The 15,950-nt window shown below is 31.8% G+C and overlaps 1 protein-coding gene across 1 annotated transcript; it reads right to left on the reverse strand.

Annotated features, from left to right (window-relative positions):
* Positions 1-5,723: 5,723 nt before the first annotated feature.
* LOC139897265 (auxin-responsive protein SAUR21-like) lies at positions 5,724-6,026 on the reverse strand. The gene has a single exon (XM_071879988.1). The coding sequence runs from the start codon at positions 6,024-6,026 to the stop codon at positions 5,724-5,726; it is 303 nt and encodes a 100-aa protein (XP_071736089.1).
* Positions 6,027-15,950: the final 9,924 nt, after the last annotated feature.

Consider the following 15,950-nt stretch of genomic DNA (forward strand, 5'->3'; position numbering starts at 1 on the left):
CTCAACTACGGTATCATCTCATCTGAAATACCCATATGTTGTGATAATAAAATTGCTATAGACCTATCGAAAAATCAAATATTACACTCTAGGACTAAACACATAGACATTAGGCACCATTTCCTTCGTGACCACGTCCAAAACGGTAATATTGTGATAGATAATGTAGAATCTGCTGAAAACATAGCTGACATATTCACTAAGCCCCTTAAAAAGGAAACATTTAACTTACTTAGGAATGGGTTGGGAATGATGGAACATATTCCGTAAAATTTAATCCTGATCACACACGGTCGCACCACGGTCGACCGTGATGAGAGCCGCCTGATGTCGGACGAATTTCTTTGTCCTTTTTGCAAATCATTTAATACCCAAACAACTTTTCCACCAACCACATCTCTTCCTTAACCCCTAACCACTGAATTTCTGGTTTTACTTTTGTCCTACCTTCAAAAAGTGGTCCATACTCTTTCAAATCTATTCAAGGTAATCACCATACTTTTAATTATATTCTTTCCAAAATCATAGGAACACTTATTTCTTGCATGAATTACTTAAATATATGAGTAAAATTATTGTAAAAAGCTTTTTCTTTTCATAATAGTGATTTCTTGCATAAAAACTCATATATGCTTCAAATTTTTAAGCTCACTCATGCACACACACATATGTTTGAACAATTCAGTATGATACTTATCAATCTCATGACTAGTATCTACTTTTGACAAACATAGAGCAAAATGATGAAACTTATCTAAATTTTAAAAAGAAAAATATTACAATTTAATTTCAAATTCATAGTTTTCAAAATAAGTCTAGACAAGGACTCATCTACACATGTTTAGCATATAGATTTTCAAACTTAACAACTTAATTAGTTTGCTAAATTTGTGATTTTTCTAGGAAATGACCAACATGAAAAATCAACGTATCACGAACAATAGGCAACACATGGAGACTAGAACACTTCATGAGGAGCGTGTTGTTCATCATACCGAGTTTCCCGAGTTAACTCAACTTTTTACCCATAACAATTGTTTCTCATTTCTTGAGCTTGATGAAACCATTTATCCAACTCTCATTAGGGAATTCTATGATAATCTTGATGTTTCCAACCCCGATCAAGTGGCATTTCGACTTTTCGATACACCTTACACTTGGTCCCTTGAACAATTCGGAACCGTTATGGCAATTCCTTCGAATGGGTGATCCTTCTATACTCCTTCGACCGATCTAAGATCACTTAATCCTACGTTTCCATTGCAACCCATCTTAGATCTCATCACAACTCTGGGAGTACAACGAAACCTCAACCAACGGCTTCGCATTCAAGATGACGACATTCGCCACGATCTTCAACTTATTCTTAATGTCATTCGGAACAATGTCTATTGTCGGGAACCTACCGCTACTCACATCTCCGGAACCGAAGTCGTTGTCATGTGGTCACTTCTCACTCATGAACCCATAAATCTTGCCTATCTCACTACTCAAAGAATGGGTTACCTTAGAGAACTAGGAACTCGTCCACTCCCATATTCAAATCATCTTAATCGGCTTTTCTGATTTATTAACGCCATCAACGCTTCTCATATCCCTCAACCCGTGTCTACAATTCCTATTACTTATTGGGAGGCTCATCAAGTGATCATTCTCTCGTCCGATAATGAAAGCTCGACAATCTCGAATGCATTTAGCACCAATGGAATTTATCCTTAAAAATACTTAATGTTGGTTCAAAACAAATATAAGGGCGGGTAGACACAACACTTGTCCTAGGATTGACGCTTGTTATGAATTTATTATTGTAATGCACTTGCTATGCTTATCATGATTGTTACTCTTTATGCTTACTATTGGTTCGAGGGGGAGCCATTTTATTTGTTTACAGGAACATTTGATAAGTGTGCACAATTTAAGGGGAGCATTACTCTAGGGCGCGCTTAGTTCCATGTGGGACTAACCTTTTTGCTTCGACAAAAGGGGGAAAAAGTATATGGTAAGTGATGTTAACACTTATGTCGACCTACATAGTTAACACTTACTCATATGTTTGTCATCATCAAAAAGGGGGAGAATGTTGGTTAAGATTCAAAGCATAATACTCAAAAGATAATCACTTTGTTTTGATGATGACACACAAGAACTGAGAAGTTAAATCATATGTAGGACGACATGAGTTCATGAGCCTAAACTATCTCTAGCAAAAGACCAATAACTAAGAAATCATCTTGGGAAAATTGCTACACGGCTGCACCACGGTCGACCGTGACATCAACCGTGTGTGTCCTGCACCAACGAGTTCAAGCTGTTCTAAAACTGCAAACCCACGGCTGAACTCACGGACGACCGCAGCCCGACCGCAGTTCTTTGTGTTACCAATCTTGACCAAATAAAGTTTGACTAGTTCCCGACATCTATAATTTACAAAACCTTTTTAAACATGCTTATAATAGTTGCCCTCTTTGATCTTAAAAGAGTTTTGAACCAAAAGATGCTAATTTTCATTAATCACACCTAATGACATCTTAATGACACTTTAAGCTTGATTTAGGCTAAAACACTCAAGTGTCATATCCCTTTACCCCAATTCATAATATCATTTAAACATACTAATAATGGTCATTAAAGTCCCAATTAAAGAGTTGCTCTCCCATTAGTTCTATGTATCATTATTTGTGCAAGTATGTAATTAGTTCAAGTCTAGTCAAGTTGTAACAAGAATCATCATGTTCAAACTAGATTCAAACTAGTTCAATTAAGTTGTAACAATGTTCTAAAGGGCAAGACACTCCCATAAGCTAAATGACAAGTGACTAAGAAGGTTGATGAAGATTTTTGAAAGTTAATGGTTTGTCAAGAGACAAAAATCTGCAATTACCTCTTTTGGTAATCAATGACAATTGGTCAAGGATTAAAGACATTCTTCTTTAAAGGACATGTCAACTTCTAAGCTTATGTCCAAAACATAAAGGGTAATGAGGATAATTTAAGAAGTAATTGGCCACTAGTTGCAGCTACTCAACAAGGCAAAATGACAAATTTCAAAGGACAAAAACGGCCACAAAAATTCAGATGTCAGAAGTACACGGTCGAACTACGGTCGACCGTGCAGTGAGCCGTATGACTTCCAGGCAGATTTCTCTTTCCTATAAAAGCCAAGCCTTGAAGCATTTGAAGACTCACCTCTTGCACTCATATTTTCTCATACTTAGTGATATCATTCTTATACTCAATTTGTAATCTTTTAGAGTGATTCTAGCAAGAGTACTTGTAAGCTTAAAGTTGTAAATTTACTTGTAAACTATCTTCTTAAAGGGATCTAGAGGATAGTTGTGTTTTCACTAGGATAAGTTCATTAGGATCTTGTGGTAATAGTTATAGGTGTTTGTGAAGTCTTCAAAGGGACGTAAGAGTTCACAAGGGGCGACTTATCGAAGTACTAGTGTTGTATCCGGACACTCCACCAAGTTTGGAGTATCATAGTCAAGAAAAATCTCAATTCGTAGAATTGAGGATTGGATTAAGGAAGATTAGTTAACATCTTTCCGAACCACTATAAATCGCTGTGTTTGTTCTCTCTTCCCTTATCTTTTATTTACAATTTAACTTATATTTGTATTGTTAGCATTATTAGAGAACAAACATTTCAAATCACACTATATCAAGTTCAAGTTCAAGTTCAACAAAACGCTAAAGAAAATTTTTAAAAAATCGACTAAGTAACTATTCACCCCCCTCTAGTTACTTACATTGACATCAAATGAGTATATCAATCAAACCCCCAAACTAACAATAATCTTACGTTCCTAATTTTTAACATCAAGTGGTACATCTAGAACTACACAAAAAAAGTAAATAAATAAATACGGATAAAATGGATATGGGTTTCAAAAAAATGGATCTGCATATTCACCCAGACTGGCGGTGGCGATTTATGGTGGTAGTGATGGTGGCGGCAATCGGTAGTTGAAATTGACGGCAGCGATGATAGCATATCTCAAATTACAAATTCTTCATTACAAACCTTCAAATCTCGAATTACAAGCCTTCAAATCTCGAATTACAAGCCTTCAAATCTCAAATTACAAACCTTCAAATCTATGGTAGTTACAGCGGCGGCGAGGATGATGAATGGTGGTGGTGCTGGCGGAGGATAGGCGGTGGTGGTGCTTGCGGGACGACAGTCAGTTGTGGTGAAGAGGGAGTGAGAACAAGAGCAAGTGATTGGTTTGTGGATGATGGAACAATTGTTTATATAATAAGACAGCTTCAATTGATTTATAGGATAATTCTGCTGTTATGGACATGATAATGATGCTTATTATTTTTGTTGAAGATGAAGATTAAATGAAAGAATTTTAGTCCCTAAATTGTAGGGAGTAAAAAAAAAATTGTTAAAATCCTAGTCGCTAAATGAAATATGACATGTAAATACACATTATCAATAAAAATTCTTAAAAAAATCCATGGTGTCAGATGTTACCCCAATTCTCATTATTTTTCAATCAAACATCCTTTTACGCACTAAATTGAAAGCAGACTCCTTTGTTGGCATGAAAAAAACGAATATACCCTTTATTGGGAAAAAGTGTATCTTATGTTATCTTTTTGGGCAATTTGCCCTATATTAATTGGTCCACACGAAAAAATAGCTACTACTATATTGATCATTTATCAGAAAATTTTGGAATTCCCCTTCATATATATATATATATATATATATATATATATATATATATATATATATATATATATATATATATATATATATATATATATATATATATATATATATATAGTGGTAGGATCAAGAGGGAAGTAACCAATCGGGGAGAAGCGGGGGAAAGTAAAAAACTTTTTTTTTTCGTTTTTTTAAAAAACTTTGTTAACGAACATTATAGATGAGATGAAAATATGAACATTTAGTAGAGACACTTTGTGATAAATGTTTTTATTTTGGCGCAGAAACGCTCGAAGAAGTAATATATAACAATTATCGTGTTTTTCGAGCGTATGTTGAGGTTTTAGCTATTGGGGTTTAGATATTAGGGTTTAGAAATTTAGGGTTTAGGGTTTAGATTTTGGGTTTAGATTTAGTTTTTAACACGAACGGTTTAGAGTTTAGGGTTTGGTGTTTTGGGTTTATTCCATAAACCCAAAACACCAAACCCTAAACCGTAAACCCTAAACCCTAAACTCTAAATCGGGCTAAATTTTACTTCACAAAACATGAAGAAAAAAAACGTTCATATTCTTCACGAACAATATTATATTGAATGTTATTTTTGTCAATCGTTTTCCCGCCTAAATAATAACATTCATCACGAAGTGTCTCTTCTAAATGTTCATATTTTCGTGTGATCTTGATGCCGGAAAAAAAAATTCCAAAAAAACGAAAAAAAAAAAATTTGTTTCCCCCCGCTTCCCCCCGATTGGTTACTTCCCCATTGATCATGCCCATATATATTGGTTACTTCCCCATTATATATATATATATATATATATATATATATATATATATATATATATATATATATATATATATATATATATATATATATATATACACTACACACATTTTTGTCCTAATTAAGCTCTATATATCATATATAGATAGATAGATAGAAATAGAATAGAAGATAGAAGATAGATGTGAAGAAACTGAAATGACCACCTAGTATATATATATACATTACATGTTCAACAATATAATACATCGATTATGAAAAATACAAGACCGATATAAGCTCGAAAAATTTATCTTCTTGGCAAGAAACCGTTAGACCTCCCATCGGATGATCGAATCCATATTCTTCTTCTGATTGACGCAACAAGTCTTGGAACAACGGTTGTTCCAAAAACGATAATGGAACAACAAATCGCCTCTTCTCGTTTTCACCAACATACACCGCTAGATGACCTTTTGGCACATCCATTTGATTATTTCTCTTGCCATACACATTCAATTTACTAAAACTTTTTACGTTACAAAGTAACGAAGAAGAAAATAGCATAATACCCATTTCCAATTCCGAGAGAGCCAAGTAAGATAAAATATGTATAAGCACTTGAAGTTTCAAAGTTGATTATATATGTAGATATGAGATTGGATGCTGGAATTGTATATTTGAAGTTGGAGGCGCAAGTATTTATAGGTAGCTTGATAACTTGAAGACTTGTATAAGAACGGAACCTCACATGACTTTTCTTATCTACATCTTTCCAAGAATGTACTTAATTATATTACAGTTGATATATAATTAATGAATTTAATTGATTTATTATTATAATTATAATTATAATTTGAATTTCGTATTACTAAAAATAGATATAAATTCCGAGGAGACGCGTTTGACTCGGACGTTATATCAATTATTTGAGCATTTAAAAGCTAAGGTATCTGTATAGTTACACCTCAAACTGACTAATTATATTGGTATGGGTTCACATGTACTTCCTCCGTCACAATAAAAAGTTTCGTACGAAAATTCTTAGTATATTACTCCGTAATATTTTTATATGAAACTAATTTAGATGCCATTCAGAAGCTCACATGCTGGTATTGACATTTTTCTTTCTAGTGTATTTACATACTAACTACTAGACAAAAGTTATGAATAGTACCAGGCAAGGTTGTAAAAGTCGCGAGTCAGGAACGCATCGGTCGAGATCTAAAAAGGATGCGTCGGCCGAGTCGGGGACGCATCGGTCGTTGACTAACGTTGACTTTATTAATAATTTCTTAAATATATATTTATATATGTATAAAATAGTTAATTATGTACCATAAATTTCTTAAATAAGAACTTGGATTTAAATACAATCAAACTTCAAACTCAATTAATGTTACCCAATACATAATCGGTAAGGGCACAGAGAAAAGAGCGGCCCCAAAAATGAAAACAAACCCCAATTTTAAAACATATCACATCTTGACGAAAATTTGACTGATTTTGACCGTTTTTGACCAACTTTGACCGTCTTTGACAGAATTTGACCGAACTTTTAGCTTTAACCGTCTTTCGAGTCGTTTTCAGAAAAAACGGGACGGAAAACTCAAAAAAATGACGCATCGGCCGACGCGTCGGCCGACTTTTACAACACTGGTACCAGGGGCATTTTTGACTTTTCACTTTTTTTTTTTTTTTAATTTTAACTAAATTTCATTCCCCACATTTTTTTGAAAAATTCAAATCGACCCCCCAAACAGGGGGTAAAGTGTCAAATAACCATTTTCATAAAAAATCTTAAATAAACTTCACTCAAATATTCAACGTGTCATATCTTCTCGCTCGCAACGAGTTAAATTTTTCCTACACCATCGTTAAACTCGAAATAATTTTAGAAACACAATGTCACTAGCTATACGCAAAACGGACGCTTTTTAAAAAACGCTAAATATTTGGGGTACGTTTCATACACGTTGATTTTGCGTTAAATTTTTAAAAGTCGACAATTCCATAGCGAAACGCGGAGATGCACATATATTGTTAATTTAAAATGACATCTAAATCTCTCACGGGTTATACCTTTTTGTTCGACTCGAGTTGCGCTTCAACGACATCATCGTTAGCTACAAAATAATTTTACTAAACGCAATAAAATACATTAAACATCGAACCCCGGCGCGAAGCGAGGGTTCAATAACTAGTTGGTATATATTACTCCGTATATCATCCATTATGGAGTATCTATTATCTACAAGGCACAAACTTTTGAGGCTCATTAATTTTTGTCATAGATCGACAATTTAAGTTGGTTATATATCAGGGCATTAGACCAGGAATAACGCGGCATTGATTGGCCACCGTCACTGTCACAAACACCGGCTAACAACGCGTGACATTATCGGTGGCGAAATTACGATGTCAATTAAGTGAGCAACAGTCGAAATATTGGCGTTAGGATCACAGGGCACGTTTTGATTGGTTTATTTGTTTGACCATTTGAATTTAAACGGTATAATACCATTGCCATTTTTTTTTTAATTCCGACATTAATTATGTAATTTCCTATATTTACACACAGCCAAAAGTTCAAACGAGAACCATAAAAAAGGCGAGAACTGCGAGAACTTTTGATTTATAAAGATTTTCACATGTAATTAGATTGAATCACACATAAATCTTGATGAAAAGTATGAATGAACATAAAATAGTTAAAAAAACACTTATATTTTACCTATATAATTAAATATATAGTTTCTCATTCACATGTGCATATTTGTTTCCGAACATGTGAACAGTTTCATATAATTAACAATTTAACATGTAATTTGAGCTAATGAACATATGATTGTTAATGATATGTGCATTAATTAACATTTGCATGTAATTTGTTGCATTTAAATGCATAAACACTATTAAATTAAATAGTTCTCGCAGTTCTCACCTTTTTAGTGGTTCTCGTTTGAACCTGCCCCTATACACACAACTTAAAATTTACATATTCAATAAAACACAACTAATCAATCTTTATCATCTTCAACTCATTTCAAAGTAAACAAATTGTCATACCCAAATCGCCCCAACAATTACTCACTAAGAGACGAGAAGACGATGGTTTAAATAATTATGGTATGTATTACGGTGAAAGTTCGGCACAACCAAACAATCTTCAACAAATCCCGATTGTTCAACGTCAATACCGACAACTAACATCCGAACAGCAAAACCAATTGTTTTTGGATCAACAAGCACGATTTCAATTTTTTAATCAAGGAGGTTATGGCGGCTATCAAATTCCTCACGGCGGTTTTCAACACATGTTGCAAGGCGGGTATCAAAATTCTCAAGAAGATCTTCGTCCACCTAGTCACCCGAGCACGCCTCTAGAAATGGTTACCATACATGTTTATTTATAGTATAAAATATTACTATGCAAGAAATATAATAATAATAAAATTAACATCCAATCTAGATATTTTATAACACAATCTAGATATTTTATAACACTCCCCCTTGGATGACAATTTTATTAGAGAATAACTAGTACTGCCTCGTTAAAAACCTTGCTAAAGAAAACTCATTGGGATAAAACTTTAGCTAAGGGAAAAAGAGTGCAGCATAAAGTTGACTCCCCCTCAAGTAGGCAACGCCTGAGTTGTTACATCTTCTGAACATGCCTCATGCCAATATTATGAACGTGTGTTCTGAAAATAGCAGTTAGCAGTGCTTTGGTATAAAGATCAGCAGAGTTGTTGATTGAACGTATCTCATTTTAATCTGGTTGTCTTTTACGATATCTTGAGTATATGAGAAAAATCTGAGGTTTTCATCTGAAACTGTATCATCTAAATCTTTTATGTACAAGTTTGGCCCTCGTGATTTGTCTACAGTCTCCTTCATGGTTTGTTCAAACCGTTGTTTCAGTTCCTATTCCCTTTCAGTCTTTTTCTGAGCCTTACCAATATACCATTCTTTTCCATCAAACTTATGACCGTTAAGACCGTTTATAGCTTTAGCGCCTCGTCAGCATTTATGTTTTGTTCTGTCATTTTTGATACTCTTCTTTCATTTGTATTATGTAAGCTGTATTATCTTCATAGATAGTTGTTACGCTTTTATAGCGTTCTAGTCCACAAGAATCAATAATGATTTGTATCATTGATCTTAACTAAAATCATTCCCGAGTAGCTTCATGTAATGCAATCACTTCGGCATGATTTGATGATGTTGCAACAAGTGTTTGTTTTGAGAACGTCATGATATTGCGGTGCCTCCATTTAGGAATACATATCCAGTTTGAGATTTAGCTTTATGTAGATCGGATAAATAATCTGCATCTGTATAACCAAACAAATCTTGTTTCGAGTTGTTAGAATAAAATAATTATAAATCAGTAGTTCCCCGAAGGTATCAAACTATTTGTTTGATCCCATTCCAATGTCTTTTGGTAGGGGCTGAGCTGAACCTTGTCAACAAATTAACTGCAAAAGAAATGTCAGATCTTGTATAATCTATAAGATACATAAGAACCTCAATTGCACTAAAATATAGAACTTCCGTTCTGTTAAAATTTTCATGATCTTCGCAGGGATGAAATAGATCAGTGTCAATATTGAGTGATCTAACAACAATGAGTTTGTCTTTAAAAAAAAATGTTTTAAAATCTTTTCGGTATAAGTTGTTTGATGTACAAGTAAACCATTAGGCATATGCTCAATTTGCAATCCAAGGTAATACTTGGTTTTTTCAAGATCTTTCATTTCAAAATAATTCTTTAGAAGTTGAATGATTTCATAGATCTCTTTATTTGTTCATATGATGTTAAGAACATTGACATAAACAACTACGATCTCATATCCGAACATTGTTTTTATAAAACATACGTGCAAAATAAGTTTATATTTATACCCTTTTTTTTATCAAGTAGTCATTTAATCGGTTATACCACATACGTCCCGTTTGTATAAACCCACTTAGAAATCTATGTGATTTAATGGAATATATTCCCTTGAGTTTTACATTAGATGCTTATGATACCTTAACCCTTTAGGTATATTCATATATATCACTATTAAGTGATCCATACAGATAAGTAGTAACAACATTCATGAGATGCATTTAAATAACTACCAGGTTGATTAAGTATCTAATAAGTAATTGTATCCATTACAGGAGGATAATTTTTCCTCCTAATTCATTTCTGGTCTTTATGGGAAATATTGAGTTACAAGTCTAGTTTTGCCTTGTAACTTCATTTGCACATTTCTTTTCGGATAAAAATTCATTTGTATCCCATACGTTTCACATCTTTAAAAGTGATAACGATTGATCCGAAAACTTTTTTTTTATCGAGCGATTCTAATTCAGCTCTTATTGCTCCTTTCCATTGAGCTCAATCATGTCCATTTTGTATATTCAATGACAGATTTTAGTTCCAGATCATCATCTTTATTCATGATGTCATTGTAACATTATATGAAAATATCTCATAGAGATTTTAGTTTCATTTCGGTTCCATAATATTGCATAATTTATCGCAATTTTAGTATTTACATTTATCAATATCCTCTGCAGAAGGAATATTGATTTGTGGTTCTTCTTGAACACTTTCTCTTACCTCATTATCAGCTGATTTTCTTTTTCGAGGATTTTTATCTTCGGAACCAATTGATCTTCCACGTTTGATGCGTGGCAAAGACTCAACAGTGACATTATTGCCAGCTTTTGGAATTTCAGTTCGAGCTGGAGCATTTATCGCTGGTATATATGATTTAGTCACTTTTTTATATCTGTAAATGCATAAAGTAATTAATTTGCAAGTTCTTGCATATGCATTATTTTTGAACTTTCGTTTCACATTCTTTTGTGCGAGTTCAATATACCTTAATTGATGTTCACATCATGAAGCATCATTTTATTTTTATTTTTATTTCTCCCCCTAATCTAGGGAACAATGTTTTATTAAAATGACAATCAGCAAAACGTGCTGTAAAAACATCACCCATCATGGGTTCAATATATCTTATGATTGAAGATGTTTTATATCCAAAATATATTATCATCTTTCTTTGAAGAACCATTTTATTGTGTTGTGGTGATACAATTGGAACATACACTGCACAACCAATGTTTTAAGGTAGAAAATATTTGGCTCTTGGCCAAAATCAAGTATTAAGTGAAAATATTTACGACTTCCACATGGTATAATGCGAATTAATGTCGCAGCATGTAAATTTACATGTCCACGTATAAATATTGAGAGATTTGTACTCATTATCAATTGTCTAGTTATTAGCTGTAAGCGTTTATCTATTGATTCAGCTAAACCAATTTTGTGTATGCACATGAGCAGCTGGATGTTCAACAACAATCCCTATAGATATATAATGATCATTAAATGCTTGAGATGTTAACTCACCAGCATTATCAAGTCTCATCCTTTTAATGGTGTAATCAGAATAATGTGTTCTCAATTTAATAATTTGTGCAAGAAACTTTGCAAATGCCATATTACGGCTTGATAACATACAAATATGAGACCATCCGCTAGATGCGTCTATTAGAACCATGAAATATCAAAATGGTTCACATGATTGATGAATTGGTTCATATATCTTACCTTGAATTCTTTCAAGAAACATTTGTGATTCTTTTTCACAATATACTTTTCATTAATCACCATATGTGTTTTCCATTAATCACCATATGTGTTTTTTTTTTTTTTTTTTTTTTTTATAAATCACCATATGTGTTTTTTTATTTATCATATATCCTTTTCACCATATACGCTTTTAATCATATGCGCTGTGTTTTTCACCATATGCGCTTTTAATCATATGCGATTTTCATCATATGCGTTGTGCTTTTCATCATATTCGCTTTTTATCATATGCGCTTATCATATGCGATGCGCTTTTTATCATATGCGCTTTTTTATGTGAATAGTAAATTAATTAATTTCGTTTTACTATTCATATGAATTAATTTAGATTTACTATTTTGTTAATTGAGTAATATATATATATACATCATATACTTGTGACTCCGAAGGCTCAAATGAATTTGACCATATAGTTATACGTTGTACCTTGCACATTAATTTTCAGTAGAAGCTTTAGATGCATATTATTTTCAGTAGAAGCTTTAGATGCACTTTTTTTTTAATCACCAAATACCACAAACACTTTGTTTGCGTTTGTTCATAGTCATCAATGAAAACCATTTTCTTTAATTTTATTTTATACAATAAAATTAACGCATCATTATTCTTTTCAAAAACAATAATCTATTGTTATTGTTCACTTGTGCCATGTTTAACAACAAAAGTCAACAACCTCTGTCTTGTTTGTTGTGGCAACCAAAAACAACCTTTGCTTTTGTTACAGAGAATCCAAGACCAAAAAACAATTAATTTTTAATTAATCTTTTATCAAAACCATAAATGATTTTATTGATCTACGTTGATATGGCCATAAAGAATTGACGGCTGACCTACTTTTGTAAGTGTATTTCGGCTATCATCCTGAAAACGCACAACGACCTTTTTTTTTTTATGAACTATTTGTTTCATATCAAGCTTAGGCAATTATTGTGAACATTTGGTCCCTATAAGAGCATTTATTTTTTAGACTTTTAGTTGATTTGTACTTTTCACAATTAGGGATAGCACCCGCGGGTCGTGGATGCGGATCCATTGGATCCATCACCCGTACCCGCGGATTTTTTTTAAGAGACATCCAATTGAACCCTTGTTCGTTGAAACAATTTGACTATATTTTTACTCCCCATTATTAAACGGGCCATTTTGATGCACACTCTTAAAAAAATAATTTGTTTTTTAAGTTTTATTATTCAACCTCCTTTTTTCAACGGTCACGTTTTTAACAAAATATTTGACAAGTTTGGAAAAAAGTTTTTTATTGATTATCATCAAAAGTTTTCTATTGTCACTCTACTGGATGGAATTATGGCATACAACCAAAATTGCAACCCAACACTACATAAGAACAAAAAGGTTGTTTTTAATTAACATATGTATATGTGTTAAACTCGGAATAATAATAACTTATTTTAGAAAATTAACATAAGACATGTTGAAACATTTTTGTCACATTTAGCTCATCAAGTCTAATACTTATCATTGATAGATTTTATCACGTCTAGGAGATGTTTACTTTTTTCTTGTATTAAGTCCTACTTTCATTTACCTTTGTTTGGAAAAAAGTTTTTTTTTACTTTGCTTTCTCCCTTTCTGTAAAACTCATTTAAACACTTTCTTTGTTTTTTTTTTAAAAAAAAAACTTCCTTTTTTTTACGTTACCCGTAAATTATAAATATATAAAAAAAACTTTTTGTTTAATTTTTTTTCTAGTTTTTAAAAGGCCACTTGACCAATTTTTTAATTCTTTCACAACACCTGATATCGTGATCGTGACCTTTCACCAAAGCAAGAGATATTCTTGATAAACTAAACACGGACTCGTGTTTGAAATTGTCGGCCACAAAAAAATTCATTTGATAAAAGTATATATTTTTTTTTAGTTATAGAAGGAGACCACTTCATTTTCAATACTTCATTTTTGACAAAAAACTATTCCATTTTACCATCCTTTTTTTTTTTCTTACTTTAACTTTTAAGATATACTTTTAATAAAAATACAAAATACTTTTTCTTATTTTAACTTTTAAGATTTACTTTTAATAAAAATACAAACTACTTTTTGTATTTTAACTTTTAAGATTTACTTTTAATAAAAGTACAAACTACTTTTTCTTATTTTAACTTTTAAGATTTACTTTTAATAAAAATACAAACTATTTTTTTATTTTAACTTTTAAAATTATAAATTTAAGAATAAACATTAGTATGCATGAAATAAATAATGATTAATTGCATAAGTAATCATAAATGTTAGATAACATATAAAGACCCCGTCGTATTCGTATTGATCGAAATTAATCTCGACCCATGGTACCGTGTTGTCAAATGACGTGTTGCGTACATAAAGTACCGTGTTGTCAAATGACGTGTTGCGTACAATCATGAGGTCTTATTAACATAAATATAAATGTTAGTGAAGTTAATAAGAGTTAGATTACAGAAAATATAATTCAGGTGGTATAACAGACCATATATAACTTAAATAACATAAATATAAATGTTAGTGAAGTTAGTAAAAGTTAGATTACAGAAATATAATTCAGGTGGTATAACCGACCATATATAACTTAAATAACATAAATATAAATGTTAGTGAAGTTAGTAAAAGTTAGATTACAGAAATATAATTCAGGTGGTATAACCGACCATATATAACTTAAATAACATAAATATAAATGTTAGTAGTCCAAAATTTGATATATTCGAGTCTGAAAATTATTAATAATTTCATACCTTGATTAGTGATTCGTGATCGTTTGAGATATCTTTTAATTACACTAAGCTTTTCGTGCTGATAACGTGTTATAATTCAGTAGGCTTATAACTACCTTTAATGGTTATAAGAACAAAGAGAGAAAAAGAGAGAAGAAGGAGAGAAGAAATATTGATATTGATATTTCAAGAGAAATGGTGCACCTTAAATGGTTACCATACATGTCTATTTATAGTATAAAATATTACTATGCAAGAAATATAATAATAATAAAATTAACATCCAATCTAGATATTTTATAACACAATCTAGATATTTTATAACAGTGCACTAATAAACACACTCAATTATGAATAAACTATTATGGAACTCGAACTCACAATCTACAGATTGATGAGTTATCTAGATATTACTAGAGTATTTGATGATTTATATATATATATATATATATATATATATATATATATATATATATATATATATATATATATATATATATATAAAGGAAACAAGATATGTCATGTATTAAAGAATATAATGGACTAACAAGAAGTTGGTATATATATATTACCACAAATTTAAGTTTAAATCACGACATTCACTAAACGATCCTAAAAAAAAACGATACACACAATATATCGGTCTCAAAGATTACTACCAAAAAGAATTTCATTACAACCTCAAAAAATATCACAAAAAGCCAACTCAAAACCAAAAGAGCACAAGAATAAGGATCGAAACCTCTACTTAAACCTCCGAACAGTTAGTTACCATCCCATCCAAACCGTCAACTCAAAAATCAATATTGTAATAAGAGTACGTATTCTGACAATCAAATAATAATCTTAGTTAAACTTAGAAGTTCTTAATGTCAGTTGTGTCTAGAAGCTCACATGCTAGGATTTTGAAACGTACATTTTCTCAAAATTTTAACGTACAACTGCAGTTCAGAAACATGTCTCATATACATGCCCGAATTTCATACGGAGTGTTAACGGATTGTATAAATAGCTCATGTCCCATTACTATTACATATGGCTTGGTCCGTTTAGTGAGTAGGGTTAGTCTAGCTTATATGTTGACTTGATTATAATGTTGATTGATATGAAAAATATACCCTCTTTCA

The sequence above is a fragment of the Rutidosis leptorrhynchoides genome, chromosome 1 (genome assembly GCF_046630445.1).
Source record: "Rutidosis leptorrhynchoides isolate AG116_Rl617_1_P2 chromosome 1, CSIRO_AGI_Rlap_v1, whole genome shotgun sequence".
Lineage (NCBI taxonomy): Eukaryota > Viridiplantae > Streptophyta > Magnoliopsida > Asterales > Asteraceae > Rutidosis > Rutidosis leptorrhynchoides.

Bases quoted from the DNA above. Each gene is read 5' to 3' on its own strand.
- LOC139897265 (XM_071879988.1), bottom strand. From the start codon at position 6,026: ATGGGTATTATGCTATTTTCTTCTTCGTTACTTTGTAACGTAAAAAGT.